Source organism: Marmota flaviventris, chromosome 9 (genome assembly GCF_047511675.1).
Source record: "Marmota flaviventris isolate mMarFla1 chromosome 9, mMarFla1.hap1, whole genome shotgun sequence".
Classification (NCBI taxonomy): Eukaryota; Metazoa; Chordata; class Mammalia; order Rodentia; family Sciuridae; genus Marmota; species Marmota flaviventris.
Window position 1 is genome coordinate 31,695,874 of NC_092506.1, and position 22,936 is coordinate 31,718,809.

The following is a 22,936-nucleotide window of genomic DNA, read 5'->3' on the forward strand; positions in this document are numbered from 1 at the left end:
ATCAAATAAATAAATATATATGATATATAAATATATACATATTTATATGACATATATAAATATGTACAATATATATTTATTTTTTTTAAAGATTTCTGTCTTTCATTATATGTAATATTTACTTCAAAAAGGAGCCACAAATAAATATTGAGCCAGGTGTGGTGGTACATGCCTTTTTTGTTGTTGTTGTTAATATCTTTATTTTATTCATTTTTATGTGGCGCTAAGGATCAAACCCGGGGCCTCACACGTGCTAGGTGAGCATTCTATCGCTGAGCCACAGTCCCAACCTGGTACATGCCTTTAATCAACAGCAATTTGGGAAGCTAGGGCAAGAGGATCACAAGTTCAAGGCCAGCCTCAGCAACTTAGGGAGCCCCAACCTCAAAATTAAATAATAATAATAAAGGTCTAGGGATGCAGTTCAGTGGTAAAACACCCCAGGGTTCAATCTCCAATTGGAGGTGGCTGGTTCATAAAGGACACAGATTGCTACGCAATGGGAGTAAACCAAGTTATGAAAGAAGATGCTGTACTGAAGGGCTTGGGTAGATACATTTTAGGAAAACCTCTGCTAGAGGATAAGGTTACCCTGAAGGCTGCAGTCTTTCTCTCTGGTCAAGAAGGAACCACACTTGTTCAATCTCCAGGGTTCAATCTTCAGTATCAAAATAAACAAATAAAATAAAAAACCTAAATATTAAACTCTAATGAATGGCACTTATGCTGAAGAATTTAGGGGTGAAGAGTACTGAAGTCTGCAACTTTTTTTCAATACATCAAAAAATAAGATGAATTGAGGATGGATAGAGAAACAGATAGATGATGAGGCAAAGAAAACTATACCTATATAGTGAATACTTGTGGATTAGGTATTCACTCCATAGTTCTTTCAACCCTCCTAGGTGCTGGAAAATTCCACAAAATGTTGGAGGTGAGAACTGCATGGTCTAATGGCAAACATACTTACTGTAGTCAGATCTCCTTTCAAATCCAAGCTGTGTCACTAAACAGCAATGTGCCCTCAGGCCAGTGAGATTCTCCAAAGTCCTCTCAGTTTTAACTTCCTCCATGCAAAAAGGGCAAGAGCCGTCTAACAGTGTGGTCATGGAGATTAAACAAGACAAAATCCTAGATCCAGTAGCTAACATCAGAGTCTCATTTCATAAATTGTTAGTCCTTTTATTCAGAAGTCAACATATCCACAAACTAGGACAGATCTTCACTAAAACATAAAATAAGAATCTTGTAACATTTTTCCCTTGGTCTATCTCAAGGGAAATTAAAAGGATAAATTAATTGTGCTATTTTTATAGGTACAGACACTGACCTTCCATCAGTAGGACACGTGGAGTTCCATGTGTAAGGAGAGTGACGGATCCACATGGCTGTCACTTTCTCACTCTGTCTCCCGGTGGCCAACACCACCGTTTGTGAGACCTGGCCAGGGTCAGCAGCGGTCACATCAGAGGGAAAGATGGGGAACATCGATGGAATGGTAAGTGGCCATGGACGCCAAGACCCACCGTCTCCTTGCCAGTTGTGCAAGGGGGAAAGAACCAACCACACAAGCCATGAGCTCTGACGGAGTCTGACGCCTTGTCAGAGATGGTAGTCACAAGACTGTCTTGGCTTTTGGCATAATTATGTGAACTAAGAGATGGCCTCGTGATCATAAATAAAGCCTGCAACTGAGACTGATAGTGTGTAACCAACTGAAAGGAGTCTCCCAGGGCAGACTTTTGATTTATTTGACACCAGGGATTGAACTCAGGGGTACGTAACCACTGAGTCACATCTGTGGATTTCCTACCTCTGGTTTGAAAGGTAGGAGAAAGGAGCCTCCTCTTGACACCACCAAGTGAGGAGGAGGTGCTGATGTCTGAGCGCAAGTCAAAAATACACCTTCCAGTACCAGAAAACAAAACCAACGGCCATCCAAGAAAATGAGGTCTGGCATCTTAAGAGTCAGTGAAAGGGTTAACTACATGTCACAAGGGAGACATTATAATCAAAAGAAACTGCCATGCTTTAGAAAGCATCTTTGTGGGACTATAAGATTGCACACTTAGAACTATATACCTCGAGCTATTGGGGGCTGCTTTCACCCCCTCTACCTGGACATCTTATTCTCTTGGACTGAATGATAAACCCACCTGGTTGGTTGGCCTGTTAACCCCTTGGCTTCATGGTGCACTTCCTGTGCAAGCTGCCCTGCCTCCAGTCCATCTGTGGATAGGAGCATCGCTGGGCTAGGACCTGATCACACCCCTGCTGAGCCAATTGGACACCTCGCTTCCCAGCACTACTGTTGCATTGGTAGCTTGAAATCAATCATCATGGGAATATTTATAACATGAAATTAGCCAACCCTATAAATCCAACCACTCATTGTTTTCCATAAAGGCAGCAATAAAACCAACACAGAAACCTGTTTTTTATTGCTGTGAAGGAGGAGACCAACTTTGGGAAGTCTGTCCCACCCATTCAATCTTACTTAAAACTGACCTCTGCTTGAAAGAGGGGTTAGGCTAAGATGGCCATTTTTGTAACATGTGCTCCTTCTTTCTCTGGCCTCTGCTGATCAGATGAGGGGTAGATCCCTATCTCCACTGGCCAGACTGCAGCAGCCTGATTCTCCTCCTGGAAATGTGGAAGCAGAACAGAGACTGGATGCTGGACACTCAAACTGAAAAGTCCTGCCAACTCTGGCTGTGGCCAGCAAAGGGCCCATGCAAGATTCAGTTATGGGGAACCCGCTATGTGGGTCATTAGAGAAAGCCAGTCTGCAGAAAGAGGTGGAAAGATGAGCCCAGCCTTAGGAAGATGGACGGGACCCTGAGACACAGAGTACAATGAAACAGAATGAGGAGTGTGTGTGATCCAACAGCCTGGTTTGAAATACTGTCTCCAACACTTAGCTCTGTGTGTGTTAGTTTTTTCATTGCTGTGACCAAAGACCTGACCAAAACAATCTTAGAGGAGTAAAAGTTTCAGAGATCTCAGTCTACAGATAGCCAACTCCATTGCTCTAGGCCTGAAGTGTGGCAGAACATCACGGTAGAAGAGTGTAGAGATAGAAAGCAGCTCAGGACTTGGCAAACAAGAAGCAGAGAGAGAGCTCTGCTCACCAGGGACAAATATAAACCCCAAAGGCATACCCTCAGTGACCCACCTCCTCCAATTACACCCTACCTGCCTACAATTACCACCCAGTTAATCCATATCGGTAGATTAATCCTCTTCTAGATTATAGTATCATAATCAAATCATTTCACCTCTGAACCGCCTTTCATTGTCTCAAACAGGAGCTTGTGGGGACACCTCACATCTAAGCCATGACACAGTGTGACACTGAGTGAGTTACTGTTAAGTCAGTCTGCCTCCGTCTCTTCATCTCAAGCAGGAAGATTAATAACTGAACTTACTACATAGGGTTGTTGTGAGAATTAAATGAGCTGATACAGATAGTAAAAACTCAAAAGCGTAAGCTATTATCTCTGTTAATTAATTATAGTACCCACATGGCCCAGTTATATTTCATTCCTATTCTGAATATGTCACAAGAGATTCCCTGGTGGCCTGGAGGCCCATACTTGAGCTAGTTTGTATAGCTAGGCGTCTGTCCCTGAATCAGAGAATAATGGAAAAATAAAAAATCCCAGGACCACCATGCAACCTTTAGCAAATCACTTCCTCAGCCCTCCATTAGAAATGGCATGAGATTCAAATGAGAAAAGAGACTGGGAGCTTCAACAACTGTGAAGTGTTACACCAAACTCTGGGGACTGTTTTCCTTACACGCCTGTAAGGAAAAGTAAATATATTACATTAGCCACAAAAATGGAAAAAATGCTTGTTTAAGATACTTTTATTGCTGAAACAGACACAAGATATAGTCCCCATTCTGTTGGGAAAAAAAAAAGTGCAGGGTCTGTAGGGTTTGCCAGCTTGCTTTATGTGTTCATCTCCATTATTAATAAGTTAATAACAGGAAAATTCCAAGGACAGCTCTGTGGTGCTAATTTTTTAATACACCTTCATCCAGTTTTAATTATATTCACAATAATGCTCCTGATTCAGATCCTCCTATTCTTCTCAAAACAAAGACTCATTCCTTGATAATGAAGTAGGTGGGTTTGGAGATATTTTTGCTCAGCTCTTTTCCACAAGGACTTACAAGCTGCACTATTAATTTCAACACATTTTCTTCTCAGACTTCTCATTGTTTCTTTGATCTTCTTGAGGTTGCTGTTGTCATCTGGTAAATAAAAAGACACGTGCCAGAGCAGTGGCATTCATTCCCTGGAGCAGAGGTAGAGGCTGAGGTGTGGGGGCCCTAGTTTCATTGGAGGCCCTTAATAATTGCACATTCCACATGGAGAGAGTAAACTTAGAAATATTCTAGACCTTCCGGTCTACTGATATTGCATAAATACCAAAGCCATTTTGTGTTTCTGGCATCAGGAGGCTTTTTTTTTTTCAAGCTAAGAATAGACTGAACATATATAAATCAAATCCCCCTCTTGTGGTTAGGACACATTAGGCAAGGCCTCGCCTGACTGGACAGAGAGGCAGGTGCAGCAGTGACCTTGAGCTATGCTAGAGGCAACGCTTGGCCTTATTTACATCTACATTAGCTGGTTCAAACATGGTGCTCAACCCCACTGTGTTTAAAAAAAAATCCATGAATTCCCTTAAACATCTGTGGGAGCTTCTTCTAGGGAAAGAAGCCAAGAAGTAGTGAAAATGGAAGGAAGAACCTAAGGAGATGTTTTAATTCTAGGTTTGAATCTGAGCTGTGAGTTTAAAGCTAATCTCTTTATAGCAAAAGGTTTTTAGATATGTTTCCAGAAGAAGTTCAAATTCTCTCATGACAAGATTTAGCTATCTTGGAAAGACAGCCACCATACAGTGTCAAGTGAAAAATGTAAGGTGTTAAATATTACACCCTTTATATCTTAGAAAAAAATATAAGTGAGGCTATGGATATGGATATAAATATTTGCAAGAAAAAAGATCTGGAAGGACCCAGCACAACTCTAGGGAACAGCAATGAGGCCAACAAGGCCTTCTGCATTTCACTTAAGTATTGTTCAAATTTAATAAAGTATGTTTAGTGTACATTAAACACTTTATTATGTGTATGGTATGGATGGAGGAAGAGGTAAGAAGCCCGTGGGCAATCCCACCAAGATATCTGCTTACAGCTCATAAACACACAGCCAGGCACAGGGGGAAGCTGGGAGAATCTTGAGGCTCTTAGTCACAGGGGATAAAATTCCCTGAAAAATGAAGTGAATTCATAAATAACAATCAGCCAGCAGTGATCTCAACTTCCTGAACATGTCCCAAGCAATTTCTCCACATCCCAACTATTCTTTCTAGACCTTGAACCAAATCTCTGTGGTGTCTTGTAGCCCTGGGAAACAAGAAAAGTACTAGAAGTCCCTGATATTTTTCATTTTAACTAAAGAAATCCTGAATGATCTTCAGTCTTATCTGTAAGACCACAGACATTAAAGGAGAAATAATACCAATTCTATACAAATACTTCCATAAAACACAAGAGGAAATACTTCTGTACTGTCTATAGTCCAGCATTACCCTCATATAAAACTGTAACAAACTTTTCAACCAAAAAAAAGTTATAGACCAATATCTCACACAAACATAAGACTTTAAAAATTCCTACCAAAAAGAATTAGAAAGTCAGGCCCAGCTGAAATATTCATCATGACTAAGCTTGGTTCAACATTCTAAAATAGACTAAGTTGTCTTTTTACAGATTAAAGAAAAGAAATCTTGTGATCACCTCAAAAGATACTGAGAAAATATTTGACAAAATGTAATTCCCATGCATGACAAAAATTCACAGCATACTAGATGTAGAAGGGAACTTTCTCAGCCGGATAAAAGACCTCTACAAAACGAAAAACAAAAATTATAGCTGACATCTTACTAATAGTGAAAAACTGAATGTTTCCCCCAATACTGGGATCAAGACGAGGATGTCCACCTTCCTCATTCATATTCAACAATGTACTGGAAGTTTTAGCCAAGGAAATAAGGCAAGAAAAGGAAATAAAAGGCATATAGATTTGAAAGAAACAAACCAAACTGTCTTTAATCACAGATAACATGATTTTCTACTTAGAAAAATCCCAGAGATTCTACAAAAAGCTGCTAGAACTAAAATGAGTTTACAGTTTACAGTTTATAGTTCTCATGTGCTATAAGGTAAATGTTTTTTGATATGTTTATACAATATAAAAAATTTAAGTACTGTTTATCAAAGTCCTGAAGCACATGAAATACACATGTACAAATTTATATGCTAAATTCTATAAAACATTCATGGAAGAAAAGATTATATAAATACATGGAAAGATATATGTTCACAGATCAAAAAATTCAGTATTATTAAGATATCAGTCCTCCACAAATGACCTAGATCCAAAAAAAATTCCAACAAGAAAAATTCCAGCATGACTTTAAAAAATTTTTTTTTTTAGTTTTAGGTGAACATAATACCTTTATTTTATTTATTTTTTCTTTTTATGTGGTGCTGAGGATAGAACCCAGTGCCTCACAGTGCCTCAAAGATGCAAGGCAAGCACTCTACAACTGAGCTACAACGAGAGCCCCCCGCATGACTTTTTAATAGAGATGAACAAGAAGATACTAAAATCTATGTGGAAAAGCATAAGACCTAGAAGAGCCAACAATTTTTTTAAAAAAAAGAAGAGTGGACAAAGAGTACTTATACTACCTGACTTCAAGACTCACTATAAAGTTAGAATAGTGGAACTCAACTGAGTGGCAATTTTACTCTCCAGAAGACATTTAGCAACATCTGGAGACATTTTTTGATTGTCACCATGGGGAAGCAGGGAGTTACTGGCATCTTCTAGGTAGAGGCAAGAAATGTCCCACAATGCACAGTGTAGCCCCCACAACAAAGAATTTTGAAGCCCAAAATTCTTTGGACTTCAAAATTCTTTGTTTGAACTTCAATGATGTTGAAGTTCAGAAGTCTGAGCTAAAGAAATCAAGACAGGGTCATATTGGCATAACAGAAAAAGTATAGATCAACGGAACAAACTAGAGCCAGAAATAAACCCATGCAAATGTGGTGCCAAGGTAAGTCAATGGAGCAAGGGTAGTCTTTTCAATAAATGGTACTAAAGCAATTAAACATCACATGAAACAAATTAACCTTGACTCTAACCTTGAACAATATATTATATGAAATGGATCACAGACCTTTAAGTAAAAATTAAAATATAAAACTTGCAGAAGAAATCATAGATGTTTGTGATCTTGGGTTAGGCAAAGATTTCTATGCTAGAATACTTAAAAAAAAGAAAGAAAGAAAAAAAAAAACATGACCCTTAAATTAAAAAGTAGATAAAGTAAAGTTAATCAAAACTGAAAGCTGCTATTCTTTGAAACATACTACTAATAAAATAAAAAAGAAAAGCCACAAAGTAGGAGAAAATGAGTACAAAACACATATCTGAAAAAGAACTTGTATCAAGAAAATATAAAGAAAGTTCAAAATAATAACAAGAAAATAAATGATCCAGTTGTTTAAATGGGCAAAAGATTTTAACAGACACTTCAAAGTACAGACATAGATGGCAAGGAAGAACGTGAAAAGATACACCAAAATGACATCATTAGTAATAATAGAAATGCAAACCATAGTGAGATACAGCTGAATAACCGTTAGAGTGCTGAAATTTAAGATAAAAGAATAGGGGAAAAAGCTGACAATATCAAGTCTCAGTGAAGATCCAGAAGAGCAACTGAAACTATTTTTTCTTTTTTTTTTTTCTTTTGGTACTGAGGATTGAACTCAGGGGCACTCGACCACTGAGCCACATCCTCAGCCCTATTTTGTATTTTTATTTAGAGACAGGGTCTCACTGGGTTGCTTAGCACCTCGCCATTGCTGAGGCTGGCTTTAAACTCACAATCCTCCTGCCTCAGCCTCCCAAGTTACTGGGATTACACGCATGTGCCACAGCACCCAGCGCAACTGAAACTCTTGTACATTACTAATGAGGATGCAAAACTCAATAGCCAATTTGGAAGAGTTTGGCAGATTCTTATAAGGTTAAACACAAACCTAAAATAAGATCCAGTGATCCCACTTCTAGGTATTTACTCAAGGGGGAAAAAAAAAAAAACTGCCCATGCAAAGACAATTATACCTCAAACTGGGAACATCCCAAATGGTGAATGGATAAGCCAACTGGGGTACAATGAACCATTATTCTGCCATTAAAAGGACAGAACTGGAGATCTAGGCAACAACATGGATGATGCTCAAGAGCATGAAGCCAATTGAAAGAAACTGGATCAAAAAGTTACCTACTGAGCCATCGCATTAATATGACCTTCTTGGGGGTGGGGAGTGGGGAGTAGGGAGAGGCAAGATTTGGGACATTTTACAAGTATCTTTTGAAAAAGGCAAAACTACAGGGATAGAAAATAGAATGGTGGTTGCCAAAGACCTGATGCTGGATGGCAGGGTGGACTGACTACAGAGGGGCAGGAGAGAGTCTTCAGGGAGATAGAAACATTCTACATCTAGATAAAGGTGAGGGATCCATGAGGTCTACTTCTGTCGAAACTCAACATACAGCACACCTGGAAAGGCAGATGGTGATGTATGTGAGTTATACCTTAATAAATTTGATTTTTTTAAAAAAAAAAATCTTATGGCTCATGGGTATGTTCTCTTTGTATGGCATGACATTTCAAAAGTCAAAATTCACTCATGAGCTTGAAAACAAGGAGGTTCTAAATAAAGATCCAAGTTTTCTTGAGAATTCAGAACCATACCACTGAGCTCCAATCCTTCCAGGCTGTAGCCAACCAGCAGCAACCTCCTTATGAAGTGTGGGCACCTCCTGTCTTGCCACAAATCCCTGCCTGACCTACTTCATGGAGGTACTGCCACCTGCCTCTCCACCCACCTGGGTAAGGGTTTCTTGTCCTGGGTTACTGACTGCTTGAGGGCAGGGGCCAGGCTGGGCTTATCTTCCACTAAATACCAGGCATCTAGCAAAGAGCCTGGCAGATGCCAGGTGCACAGCAAATACTGCCAAATGCATGTGACTCATTCGCCACCTTCCCACCAGCTTCAATAACTGATATCTACGACACCCAGATTGCTGACCGCTCCTTTGGTCCTGAAGTCCTCAAAGAGAGTCATCATCCGTGGCAGCCATCCCATAGCCTAGAATAATGTGTCCTTCTGTGTGTTTAGAAATCCCCTCTAAGATGTTGTCAAGCAACGAAATGTTTTAGGGTCATTCCAGCTATTCATTTTTGTCTGAGAAGAGTAGAGTTGTTGTTCTAAAAGGGGGGGGGGGGGGGGGGTAGGGAAGGAACGAAAGAAAACCACAATGTGAGCTCCAAGGTTAATGAAAATGAAAAGGGAAACATGCACGTTCTTCTGGCACGTTCTCAGATCATATTCTAGTAATTTAAGACTTGGGATAAGTGGCCTTCTGAGAGGCTCTCCGCTCATCTTCAGAGTTTCAGGATCTCAGGGTTTCCACAGCTGTGTGGATGTGTGGCAGGGAGGGATATCCAACTTCTATTTTAGATCAATATTGAAAGCATCGTGTTCCCAAATCATCTTTACTTTATGGGGAGTGGGGAGTAGGGAGAGGCAAGATTTGGGACATTTTGCAAGTATCTTCAGGGGAAAAAAATACTATTCAAATGTTCTTGCTGTATGTCATTAGTGTTAAAAAATAAGAAAGTATGAATATATGTAATCATTTCCCCCATCTTAAACCTCCATGGACCCATTTCTCCTATTACTCTACTTTTCTCTGTAGAATAGACTCTAATAGGGTTATCCTGTTTGCTGTCTGGATTTCTCTTCTTCCTTTCTCTCTTGAACCCACTGCCATCAGGCTGTGTCTGCATCTCTCTTAGTGATGCCAAACACTTCCACGTCTGGAAACCCAATGTGCATTGCTAGTACCAGTCTAGCCCCACTCTTAGCAGCATCTGGGAAGCTGATAGACTTCTCCTCTTCAAATGCTTTCTTCACTTGGGTTCTGGGACACTGAATACATTTTCTTCTCTTCCTACCTCTCTCCGGTCATTTCTCTGCTCTTTGGCTGGTCCTGCTTCTCCCTGAACCCACAAACGCTGCAGCACTTGGGAGCTTACTACAGATCTCCTCTCTTCTCTATACCAACTCTCCAGCTCCCTGATGATAGCTCCCAAATTTATATCTCTATATCTGATATCTCCCTACAATTCCAGACTGCTTTGTTCAACTGATTACCTTATGTCTTTGCTTAATAAACATTTCAAGTTTTACATGCCCTAAACGAACTCTGTACTTCCTACCCCAAAACTGAGCCAACTGCAACCTTCCCATTTCAGTTGATGGTAACTTCTTCCCAGTTCCTTGAGCCAAAAACCCTGGGAGCTCTATTGGTTCCTCTCTTCTTTTCCCACCCTCTTACTCTATCCGATAACACTATCACCTCTGTCTTCAAAACATGTCCAAAATCTAAACACTTCTACCACCTCTCCTGCTACAACCTGTCTCAGCCATCTTTACTGGCACACTGGATTTCCATACTAGCCTCCCACCTGATCTGCCTGCATCCTGCTTGGCCTTATAGTCTTTCCTCCCATTATAAGTACTGGGGATTGAACTCAGGGACACTCAGCAACTGAGCCATGTCCCCAGCCCTATTTTGTATTTTATTTAGAGACAGGGTCTCACTGAGTTGCTTAGTGCCTCACCCTTGATGAGGCTGGCTTTGAACCCTTCAATCCTCCTTCCTCAGCCTTCTGAGCCGCTGGGATTACAGGTATGTGCCCCAATGCCTGGCACCAAGTTGATGTTCTGTCTCTCTCTCTCTCTCTCTCTCTCTCTCTCTCTCTCTCTGCCACTGGGATTACAGGTATGTGCCCCAATGCCTGGCACCAAGTTGATGTTCTCTCTCTCTCTCTCTCTCTCTCTCTCTCTCTCTCTCTCTCTCGTAGATGGACATAATACCTTTATTTTTTATTTATTTATCTTTATGTGGTGCTGAGGATAGAACCCAGGGCCTCACACATGCTAGGCACACACTCTACCACTGAGCTACAGCCCCACCAAGGTGATTCTTTATGAAATCAGATTATGTCTGCTCTTGTTTAGAAGTTCCTATGGCTTACCACCTCACTCGGAATAAAATACCAAGTCCTCTCCACAGCCAGTACGCGCTGCATGACTCAGCCCTTGCTCCTCTTCAGCACCGTTTCTTGCCACTCTATCCTTCTTCCTTCAGTTCCACACTGGCTTCCTGCTGTCCCTCAACCACCTCAAGCCTTTGCATGTGCTTCTCCCTCAGCCTGGAATATCTGTTCCCAAGATAGCCAGTTAGCTCTCCACTCCAGCGTCATCTCATCTTGGAGGCCTCCCCTCACCACCCTATATAAACAAGTGTACGTATGCAGGTGCTAGCCCCCAGATTTGTTCTTCTTCAGAGAACTTACCACCGCCAGACTACACTTATTTATTTTCAATTCTACTGAAAAAGGACCCATCGACCAGCATCACACAGGCAACTTGTTAGAAATGCAAAATCTTAAGATCTTACCTCAGACCTATGGAATCAAAGCCTGAGTTTTTACAGAATCTTCAAGTGATGTGTATGCACAGTAAAGTTTTAAAAGCTCTGGGCTAGTTTCTGATTGCCAGGAGAATGGAAGCTTTTCTTTCCTCTGAAGATCGATGTGCTCAAAACATAATGAACTAATTAATAAGTGAACAAATGAACTATGTAGCACCTGTGGAATGGGAAGCCCAGTTGATGATGTGTACAAAGAAATTGGAGAGGGCAAGAAAGAGAAAGAGATCACAGAGAAAAAGTTGTTTCCCCCATGTATTGTAATTTATTTATTTATGTGGTGCTGAGGATTGAACCTAGGATCGAACCCAGGCAAGAGATTTCCCAATATCAACAAACCCATCTTTAAAATAAATAAATAAATAAACTTTCTTTCAAAATGCAAATACATTCCTTAAATCAAGCAGCTACTCACAACTTATTGTGAATAACTTAGATGAAATAATATTCTAGCATCTAACAGAATCAGCTAAGGCAGGGGATGATACAAGAAAGCTGTAAAATTTAACAAATTCCTGTTCCCGTGCTGAGCATTGTAACAGGCAATAGGGAGGAATCGTGATATAACAAATTGGTTGGTAGTTAAGAAGACTGGAAAGCCAAATCTGAACTTTACCATTTTGCCTGAGGCCCGGATGGCAGGAGAGAATGGAGGGCGTCAGCATTCCCTGCTAAAAACAAACTTCTCCTACATCCAAAATAGAAGCGACTGCCTGCAAGCAAGGGTTCCGTGGAGATGGGAATTAGGAGAGGGAGTCTGAAGGAGGACACTGAACATGACAGCAGCTTGTTTTTTGTGTGGGAAAGAGAAGGACCTCAACTTCCTCTGATACTAAAGCCAAAGAGGCTGGGGTGGTGTGGGTGGGAGCAGGCTTGGAACACACTGCAGGGGCCCCAGGACACAAAGGTGCTAAACAACTGCAACAGTATTTTCTGTAAACAAATCTATTTTTTGCCCACTTTTCAACTAAGACAAGTGTCTGGCTTAGCCTTGCTTAGAAAACAAGGACCAGAGGAATGCAAGTTTCAGGCCAGCCTGGGCAACTTAGCAAGACTGTCTGGAAATAAGAAATCAAAAAGGTTGGGAATTTAGCTGGGTAAACCACCCCTTCCTTCAATTCCTGGTATCACAAAAAGAAAGAAAGAAGGGGGGGGGGAGAAAGAAGGAACAGCAATGATGCAGTGATGTAGCCTTTGCAAATGACATGTCCATAGCAAGCTAGCCCTTTAAGTGGGACCTCAATTGTCACAGGCTTGGCTTCTCACACAACTCAGCATCAGACATTCTGCAGTGGAGGACAGTGCTGAACCACAGCTATCCAACAGAAAAAGTTCAAGACTAGGTTCTTTATTGAAAGGCAAAGTCCCAGGCAAGTGGCATCTGTTTTGCCCTCCTCCTGTCATTGCTTCCTTCCCATAACCCCTGGGGATGCCTGTATGAAGCCCAAGACTCAGCCACCCTGGGATGAAGCTGCTGCAAGTGGAAATCAGAGAACAAATGAAAGAGGGAGGAGGTAAGACAGGGAACACACTGTTTCACTCTTTCATCGAGAAACCAGTCATAAAATTAGCAGCAAACACACAGGAAATGATGGAGCTCAGTAGATCCACAGGTGGGCTGGACCACAGAAAACTGATCATCAAGGGTAACAGCAAAAAGGACATCCAAAAAGCACAGAGGAAGCAACAAATCACTCCAGTGAGAAGGGAAAAGATGAAGGACTTTGGGGAACAACATCACTTTAATGAGTTTTACCACCATTATAATCAAAGTGTCTTTCTTAGCCCTGTGTCCTCATGACCCCTATCCTAAAAGAAAAAAGGACACCAGGGCTAAAACCAGAAGATGTAGATCAGAAGTCCCCTAAGTCAGACTGTGGCTGTCTGAAAGAGGAGCCACGCAAAATCACAGAGGTTCAGAAGGGTCTGAGCACAAAGGTTGGAAGGGAGATCAGAAATGAAAAAGCGATCAGAGGAAATCATCTGATATCACGCTGAACAGGAACAATACATGAAAGCCAAATTTCACATATTACAGATGGCTGAACAGTTTTTGGTATCTACACTCAAATGAACAACATGCAAAAGTGAATATCTCATACACAATTTACAAAACTATCAAGGATCTGATACATTTGAAACAAAAACTGTCTATTTCTGAGCCAATGGATATCAAGGCATTTATATGTGTCTTACTCAGGACTTGTTCTTCAACTATTGTGTCAAATACACACCACTGAAAACAGCTAAAGACGGTAAACAGTGAGGGCTACAATTCTTCAGCACAGTGACTACTGAACTTTGTAACCACCATAATCACAATAGAAAATCCCTTAACCATCACTTGCACACCCACAAAAATACTTCATGTCAATGACCCTTTAAGTGTTTCATGGAAAGTGGGCCTTAAATAAGCTGTTGAAGACAAGAATTATTTTTAACCTGAAACCCTCTTATCTTAAGTCAGTGTGTGAGCTCCTTCATCATTAGGAATCCTTATCTAGTTTGGGGGAGGGGCACATATAGAAAAAAAAAAGAGGTCCTCATTAGCCCTTGCTAAAATCCCCAAAACTAAAGGAATGAATTATCTGAAGTAGGAGCTCTATTCCTTGATAAACTGAATGTACCAAGAGCCCAGAATTCCATCACAAACACAAAAGCCTGCCCTTTACTAGTGCCATAGTAATCATTCTTATTTCAAAGACAATTGTTGACTACACAGTATAAGTTTTGAAGCACTTTTGCAGAATAATTCCACCCAAACAGTTACAATAGATTTCACCAAAAAAAAAAAAAAATCCAAGGAATTACAGTAATCTATTTCTTAGCGATTGTCCAAAGGAAGCCGAGAAGCCAAGCATGATCTCTTTTAACTAGCCTCCTGCAAACAGTGGGTTATATACTTGAACAATGCCTGGATTCCTTTGCCAGCTGCAATCAATTATTTTAGGTACCTGCGTCCCAAAAGAAAAGGTATCCACTATCCACACAGAGGGGGGTAAGGATTTGGGGGAAGCCGACATGGAATTGCTTAAAACTCTCTAGCCATTCCATGCAGTGAAGACAAAGTGGACATTCTCAACAGTAAGCCCCAAATCTAGTGGACGTCCCCACCTGAAACGTGTCCTACTAAAACACATCCCTTTGAAGGTGTTCTAAGCACTCCATGTCTTTATCGAACTGAAGCGTGCCTGCGGGGCCACTAGGTAGGATATGCAACTTGTCCAGAAAGAAGATAGGAATGCGCCTCTTTTTTCCCTCCCCGCCCAACGGTGCCTTCCCGGGAGACAGATTTCTGACTTCCGCCGCTGTTGCAGCAGCAAAGGGCGGAGAAAATCCCAGCGCCCGTGCCGCAAAGATCTCTCCAACCACCGCCACCCGCTCAGGTGCTGGCCCCGACGGGCAGCCCAGCTACTCCAGGAACCGCCGCCAAGTGCTTACCCGGGTCCGCCCGGCAATGCTCTGGAAGAGCCACCAGCAGCAGGAGTCCCAGCAGCAGCGGTGGCAACGGCAGCGGCGGCGGCGGCGCATCCTGGGACCCACGGACTCCGGGGCTCCTCACGCCCCGGCAGCGCGCGGTTCCCCAGCCGGCCTGGCCGAGCCCATGCGCCCGGTGCCGGTCCCTGGGCCCCTGCGCCGCCGGCCCAGCTTCCTTCGGGCCCCGGGGCTTCGCCTCCTGCAGAGCCATGGGGACCCTTCACACATCCAGGCCGCTGCCTCGCTCCACACCGCGCCGGGGAACCCAGCCCTCGGCGCCCCGGTCTTCACCGGGCATCTCCGGCCATGGCCCGGGCGCCGGAGGGAGGGGGCGCCGGGCGGCGCGACTTGCTCGATCGTCCTGCCTCTGCCCGTGGCGGGCTCCGGGGAGCCGCGGCTTCACCCGTGCAGGGGCCGGGGCCGGGGCCGCAGGGAGCCGCGGCTGGCGCGGGCCGGGATTCCCACGGTGCCTGTCACCGCACGCCGGCTCGCCCCGGGAAGCGAGGGTGGGACGGGCGCCGCCCGGGGCTCCCTCCCCGAGGCCGGCTCCTACAGATGGAGGGGGCGAGGCTGTGAGGATCCCGGGCTGGCGGCGGCCGGACGCGCTCGGGTCCCTCCCTCCCGCCGCCGGTGGCCGCCTCTCCTCCCCGCTGTCTCCTCTCTCGCTGGTTCGCTGGGTTCGGGGACCAGCTCCGGCTCCAGCTCTCGGGACGCGATTGCTACTGCAGCTCAGAGCGGCGCCTCATTGACAAAGAAAGCACGTAGCACCGGAGCGGGCGAGGGAGGCGAGGCAGGCGCGCGCGCGCATCCCCGCGCGGATCCACCGCGCGCCCCCCGCTCCCGCGCGCCCTGCCGAACCCCAGGTCCAGAATCGGACCCCTTCCGGCGGTTCCCAAATCGCGGAGGTCCGCATGGGGGATTTACTCCGCCTCGTTTTTCTTTTAGTCCCCCATATAGAGGGAAGGTCGGCAGGAGAGGTCGTCTGACCCGGGAAGGGGGATATATGTGGTCATGGTCAACATGCTGAAGCGGCCAGAAAGCTCTTCAGCTTGGATTTTGGAATGGCTCTTTGTAGCGGGGCAGGAACGCTTTGTGCTGTTCTTTCACTACTTCTCTGAGGGTCGGGCGGACACCTGCATGCCGGTTTTACCGGAGGAGCTGAAGCGGCTGTGGCCTACTTGCAATAAAACACTGGATTAAAACACATTAGACATATTTGGTGCACCCATACAACGTGCAAAGCAGTGCACGGGGCATTAGGAAAGCCAGAGAGAAGACTTTTCCAAAAAGTCCTTCCCCCCCCCCCCAAATAATAGAGTTGGGGCAGTCACTGCCCTGTGGGACAAATTGCCAGAGTGACTTTAATTGCTCTCCTGCTCTTGCCACAAGTTACCTAATTCGCAGGCACTTCATACATCCTTCAGTCAATAAATATTTATTGAGCACCCACTGTTTGCCAGCTACTATGTTAGGCGCTAGGAATAAAAGCAATAAGGAAAAACATCCCCTCACCAACCTGGTGAAGTACAAGCTCTATTCACCCAACAATATTTATTCATCCAACAATAATGCCTGTTATTTGCCAGGCCCTGTTCCAGACACTGGGCCAACAGCCATGAACAAAAGCTCTGTAAGTAATAGAATATCAAACCGGGATAAATACTATAGAGGAAAATCAATGTAAAAAAAATAAAAAGCAGGGAGGGTGTTGCAATGTTAAATAAGGTGAAAGGGGGCCTGAGAAGGTGACATTTGAGGAAAGACCTGAAGGAGGTGAGCAGACAGCCATGCTAGAAGAGCATTTCAGATAAAGAAACCAGTGAGAGCAAAAACCCTGAGGCAGAGCTGGCGGGGTGTGTTCAAGGCCCAGCAAGCCCACTAGGGGGTCTGGAAAAGTGTTTATCTCATTTATTGTGCATGTATAAGATAGAATTTCATCTAAGACACATTTTTATCTTCTCAGAAGTCAGATGTGTCCAACAATGAGTCTCAGATTTGTTGAAGAAACTTCTTGTAGTGTCATGTCAGTGCTCAAAATTTTCAGATTTTGGAACATTTGAGATTTCAAAATTTCAGTTTAGAGATACTTGAACCAGTAAAGTTTACACAAATACTTAAAAAAAAAAACAACACTGAAACACTTGTAGTACTGAGCATTTCGGATAAAGGATCCTCAATGTGCCTTGTTAAGGTTATCATTTAATCACACTCTGATGAAATTAGTTCTGCTGTTTGAGTTTGTTGTAAGAAACTTGCCTCTGGTTGAGGCAATAAAGCAAGCCATGAAACTGGTCTGAGAAACTATTGAGAAAGTCATTTCATGGCTAGGATTCAGGCAGCATCAGAAAACAAGAGTAATCCCAGAAAGAAGATGGGGGTAAGGATGGCAGGCAGTCGAAAGTCACAGGGACAGACACAGGGTTCAGAGCATTCTAAGAATCCAGGACCTCTGAGAGAGAAGCGAGCTGAGCAGAGGTGGGAAGAGGGGAAGAAAAGCATAGGTTTGCTGGGCATTGGGGGCTTGAGGCACGCCTGTAATCCCAGTTACTTCTGGAGGCTGAGGCAGGAGGATCACAAGTTCAAAGCCAGCCTCAGCAACTTACTAAGGCCCTAAGCAAGTTAGCAAGAACCTGCCTCAAAATTAAAAAAAAATAAAATAAAATAAAAAGAAGAAGAAGGAGGAGGAGGAGGAGGAGGGACGACTGGTGATGTAGCTCAGTGGTTAAGCACTCCTGGGTTCAATTCCTGGTACACACACACACACACACACACACACACACACAGGCCTGGAGTGGGGCTGCTTGTTTGAAGCCTAGAACTCATATTGGAGGGAGAATAGGAGGCAGAGAGGGGAAAGAACATGGAAGCCAATGTTCTTTCATTGGGCTTTTCCTCAAAGGGAGGGAAATGGAGAGGGGACCCTCAGTAGCACCAGTTCCATACCAGTCTCTCATTTAAGGGCTGAGGACACAAAGGTGGAGATAACAAGGGAGAACATGAACCCTTTAACAGCCGTAACCAGCAACACCAGCTGACCTGGTTCACCTGAAAGGAACATAGTTGATGTCTCAGAGAAAAGACCCAGAAGGGGAGAAGTCTGTGGGTGAAGCAAGAAAGGCAAGACTCAGCCACAGTCAGGTTCTCCATGAGAGGAGGGAGATTTGGGTGGTAACAGCCACGGGGCTGAGAGATAACAAATGAGTATCTCAAAAAGTTTTCATCTGGGTTGGAAATGTGATATTCCCTTCCCCAATTTATTTATTTATTTATTTATTTTGCCAGACTTCGACTAGTGATTGGGGAAATTTGTCCCTCTGATGGGCTGGCCTCAACACCAGATACCATCCTTTTTCTTGAAAAGCCCACAGACCAGTAAACAGAACAGGCATGTACATGGGTAACTGTAGAGCAACATGGTAAGCATGCAGTAGAGATCTGGGTAGGTCGTTCATCACTGTGGGTCGGTAGGGGAATGCTATTTCTGCTTAGAGGAGGAGGTGAGGTAAAGAAGAAAACATTAAAAATTGAGGCTTTCCAGGCACAGCAAATAGCCAGGTGGACAGACATGACAGTTTGCAGCCTTTTGCAGGGAAGGGAAGTACTGGTGAGGGTAGCAAGAGGGACCTTGGGAATATCCTGCTTCAAGTCAGGAGAGCTAAGTTGGAGGCAGATACAAAGAGCCAGAGATCTATCTGAAGGTTGTTCCTTATGCTCATCCATTTAGGAACAATTCTGGAAGGGTTTTCTGCTGGAGCAGGAAGCTCAATGAGATCCTTGAGAGATGAGTCCTTGAGAGAAGAGTGAGTGAATGTACACACTAAAAACTGTGCAGATTTAAATTTAGGCTGTCTACTAGCCATATAACATTGGGCAAATCACACGATCTCTGTAAATCCCATCTATAAAACTGGAATGATTGGAGCAACTCCCTCATTGGGTTGTCTTAATGATTGAATTGGAACTGTCAATCACTTAGAAGTGTACTTGACACACAGTAAGCGCTCAGTCTTATATATTATATGAGAATTGTAACCCTCTTAAATCATAAATCCTTTATTCATTTTAGTCTACTTAACTAGGGCTTGGGGACTTTCCCTGTGTGCAAACTCATTGTTACATAGCTCTAAAAAGTCAGTATCTTTCGTGCAAAGCATTTCTTTGTCAGGGAGAGGGGGATAGATCAATCTCCAGGCAGTGGTTTCAGGCCAGCCCTTGAAATTCCTACCATTACGATAGGGAGGAAATATCTGGGCCTCTACTTTCATTCTTTTTGTAATAGGCACATCTTTCTCCTGTAGTCCTAATCACATACTGACTCTCCTTGAAACTCTACGCTGAACTCCTGCTTGCATGTTACTGGGTCTGTCCTGAGCTCTAGGATTCCAACAGTGAGTGAGGTTTTGCCTCTATACTCACTGAGCTCGATTCTTACAGTCAAATGGGGAAGAGGAGTAAACACAGAGTTGTTCATCTGCCCGTAAGATGCTGATTCTGTAGGCTCCTGTCGAGGACAGTGCTGACTGAGGGGGCTGGAGAGGCAAGCAAGAGACATACACCATGCTGAGGAAGTAAAACGTATCTTTAAAAACCATGGTGGTCTACAGTGTCATGGGGTATATTTCAGGCATCTTATGGTTTCCTTATTTATTGGGGGGCAGGGGGTACCAGGGATTGAATTCAGGGGCACTCAACCACTGAGCCACATCCCCTGTCCTATTTTGTATTCTATTTAGAGACAGGGTCTCACTGAGTTGCTTAGCACCTTGCTTTTGCTGAGGCTGGCTTTGAACTCTTGATCCTCCTGTCTCAGCATCCCAAGCTGCTGGGATTACAGGCTTGCGGCACCCCACCCAGCTTATTTTTAAAAAAAAGAAGAAATTTAAATATGGTTTTCCTTGCTTCCAGTGCCCTGAAGAAAACTCTGGATATAACTGGGATGGAGCACTCACTGGGTCTCACTGTCCTGGGTCTGAGAAAAGTGTTTAACATAGCCATGTGGGTGCCCTAAACACCAGAATGGCCCTAGAGAGCCAGAAGACACTGTTGAATTAATGTCGAATTAATGTCGCTGTTGAATTAATGTTGAATTAATGAGGGAAGCAGGGAGCTATGGGAAAGTTCTGAGTAGAGAAATCATGAGTGTGACTCTTGGGAAGATGGCACTGGCCTCTTAATAGAATGGGCTACAGGAGGGTGAGATAGAGGAGGTTACTGCAGAAATGTAGGTCATTCTTACTTCCCATGGGGGAAGGGAGCTGAGGCACTGGTGCCTCACACATGCCAGGCCAGCACCCTACACTGAGCCTCGTCCCTAATCTTCTGTTTCCTGGTTTCCCTTAAAAACAGTTTCCTACGTTTGTCCCAAGGCTCAGGACAACAGGTCCAGCAAAACAGTGACAGCATCCACCTGGACCAGCTGCCAGTCTCCAGGTGGGTGAGGCTCATCTCAGTCCTCATGGAGGATCCCACCGCAGCCTAGCAATTCATCTTTATTGACTTGAACTTGATTTCTGTTGATGACATTCCAAATCCCCCAGGTTCTAGTTAATTATCCTCTAAATCCTTCAGTAGGAGGAGAAAGTTTTTATTTTTTTTTTAAGTGATCAAGGACCAATATGTCTGGCTAATATTTCTGCTACTTCTGGGGCTCATTCAGAGTAAGGATTCTAGTCCAGCCTTGGGCACTAGGAGGCTACCTCATTTTTACCATCTCTTCACTCTTCAGTTCCTACTTCACTGTGTTTAGTCTTGTAATCTGGCTCTGTAGGGTAGGAGCTAGGATTGGCCCTTGAAAATCTCACTGATGTCCAATCTGAGTTCAAGCCTAATTCCATCACCTAATAATTAGTAACCTTGAAAAAAGTTTAAAACTTCATATCTCAGTATCCCTTCCAGAAATCCAGAGATATCTATCTATTGTGAGGACATAATGTATTTGTAAACAGCATTATTCACAATAGCCAAAAAGTGGAAATAATGCAAATATACGTCAACTGGTGAAAAGATGAATTTGGTACAACAGAATACTATTCCCCAATAAAAAGGGACAAAGTACTGATTCATGCTACAACACTGATGTATCTTGAAAATATTATACCAAATTAAACAATCCAATCACACAAGGCTACATATTATATGATTTCACTTATATGAAATGTCCAAGGGAAAAAAAGACAAACCCAAATAGACCAAAAGTAGATTATCAGTGGTTGTCTGGGGCAAAAATGGGATTGAACATATAAAATTATACCTGAATTAAATATATATTTTTATAAATAAAATAACTTTTAAAATGGGGAGTGACTAAATGGGCAAAAAGTTTCTTTTGAGGGTGATAGAAATGGTCTAAAGTTAAATTGTGGTAATGATTACACAACTCTGTAAATATACTACAAGTCATTGAATGGTACACCTACAGCCAGTGAATTCTATATTATATAAATCATGTCTTAAGAAAGCTGTTCTAAAATCAAAAACTGAACCTTGCACAAGGTGCTCAATAAATCTTAGATATTATTGTCATATAAAGTCTTCCTCAAGCACATAAAAGGAAAAGGACTTCATAATTAAATTTTTGTCTTAAAGTTCTATCATTTTTAAAGGTCTGTAAGAAGTGTATTATAAACAACACATATTGGCACACTAGCAATAAATGTCATTCCCTCAGACTACCAAGGCCCCTTTTCATTCGCAAAAACACTTCCATTTAATTAGGTGGTCCAATGGATGCCCCTTCAGATTGGATGAAATCATTCCCCTCCAGAGGCAATGAGTACACTGAAACATTTTCCATTCTCCAACACCTGTTATGTGCCAGACAGCAGATACTTCCTATGTGCTAACCCAATCACATCTATCGTTTCTTCATAATGCCTAACTTGAGCCATTGTTTCCACCTTCCTCCATTCATTACTCTGTATGTCCAACACTCAGCTCATGGGGCTATGAAGATAAATTAGACAAAATCCATATCCTCAAGGGTCTCAGGATAGAGCTAGAGGAAAATAAAATTATTAAGGAATTATTTATGCCACAGATAAAATGGCATAAGGAAAGAGATAGTAAATCTCTTCCTGGGTTAGAGAAGGCTTACAGAGGAGGTGACACTTGAGCTGGGACATGACAAGCAGACAAGATGAGGGCAAGAAAGAGGGCGTTCCAGCCTTGCAAACGTGCAGAATGATAAGTCCACGGGTGTCTTTAAATGACACCAGGCCACTAACACAGCTGTTTAGTAAGGAGCATTGGGAGTTTCCATTGATGAGGCAACTGAGGGACATCACAGAGAAGCTGGTGTCCTCCTAGGAGATTTGGACATTGACCTGAAAGTGACAGTGGAGTTTTGGGTTTTTTATTGTGGTTGTGGGGGTTTTCTTCTTTTCCCTCCCTGGTACTGGGGATTAAACTGAGGGGCACTTTATCACTGAGCTATACTCCCAACACTCTCCTTTTTATTTTGAGGAGGGTCTCACTCCATTTCCCAGGATGGCCTCAAACTTGCCATTCTTCTGCTTCAGCCTCCCTGGTCACTGGGATTACAGGTGCACACCACCATGGTAGTTAGGATTTCTGAGCTTTAGGGAAACTGGTCAAGGACTTATGTTGAAGCTGATTTGATGTGCGGACCTCTGTTTTTGCTTAGATCGTATATTTACTTGCACCTGTTCCATGACCCGAAGCTTCTCCTGTCACCTCCACTACTATGATCTTGATCAGAACTGAATTCCAGAAAGATCACCCAGCATGCATGAGGAGTGGACCAGAAGCAAGGAAGTGAGTTCAGTTTAGACAAGTTCCTG

At 43.2% G+C, this 22,936-nt stretch overlaps 1 protein-coding gene across 1 annotated transcript in view; it reads right to left on the reverse strand.

Annotated features, from left to right (window-relative positions):
- The window catches only part of Kiaa1549l (KIAA1549 like), a 254,917-nt gene extending 239,569 nt beyond the window's left edge, over window positions 1-15,348 (reverse strand). The window contains exon 1 of the mRNA XM_034636214.2: window positions 15,102-15,348. Within this exon, the coding sequence (XP_034492105.2) occupies window positions 15,102-15,348 (247 nt within the window). The remainder of the gene's footprint in view (window positions 1-15,101) is intronic.
- Window positions 15,349-22,936: the final 7,588 nt, after the last annotated feature.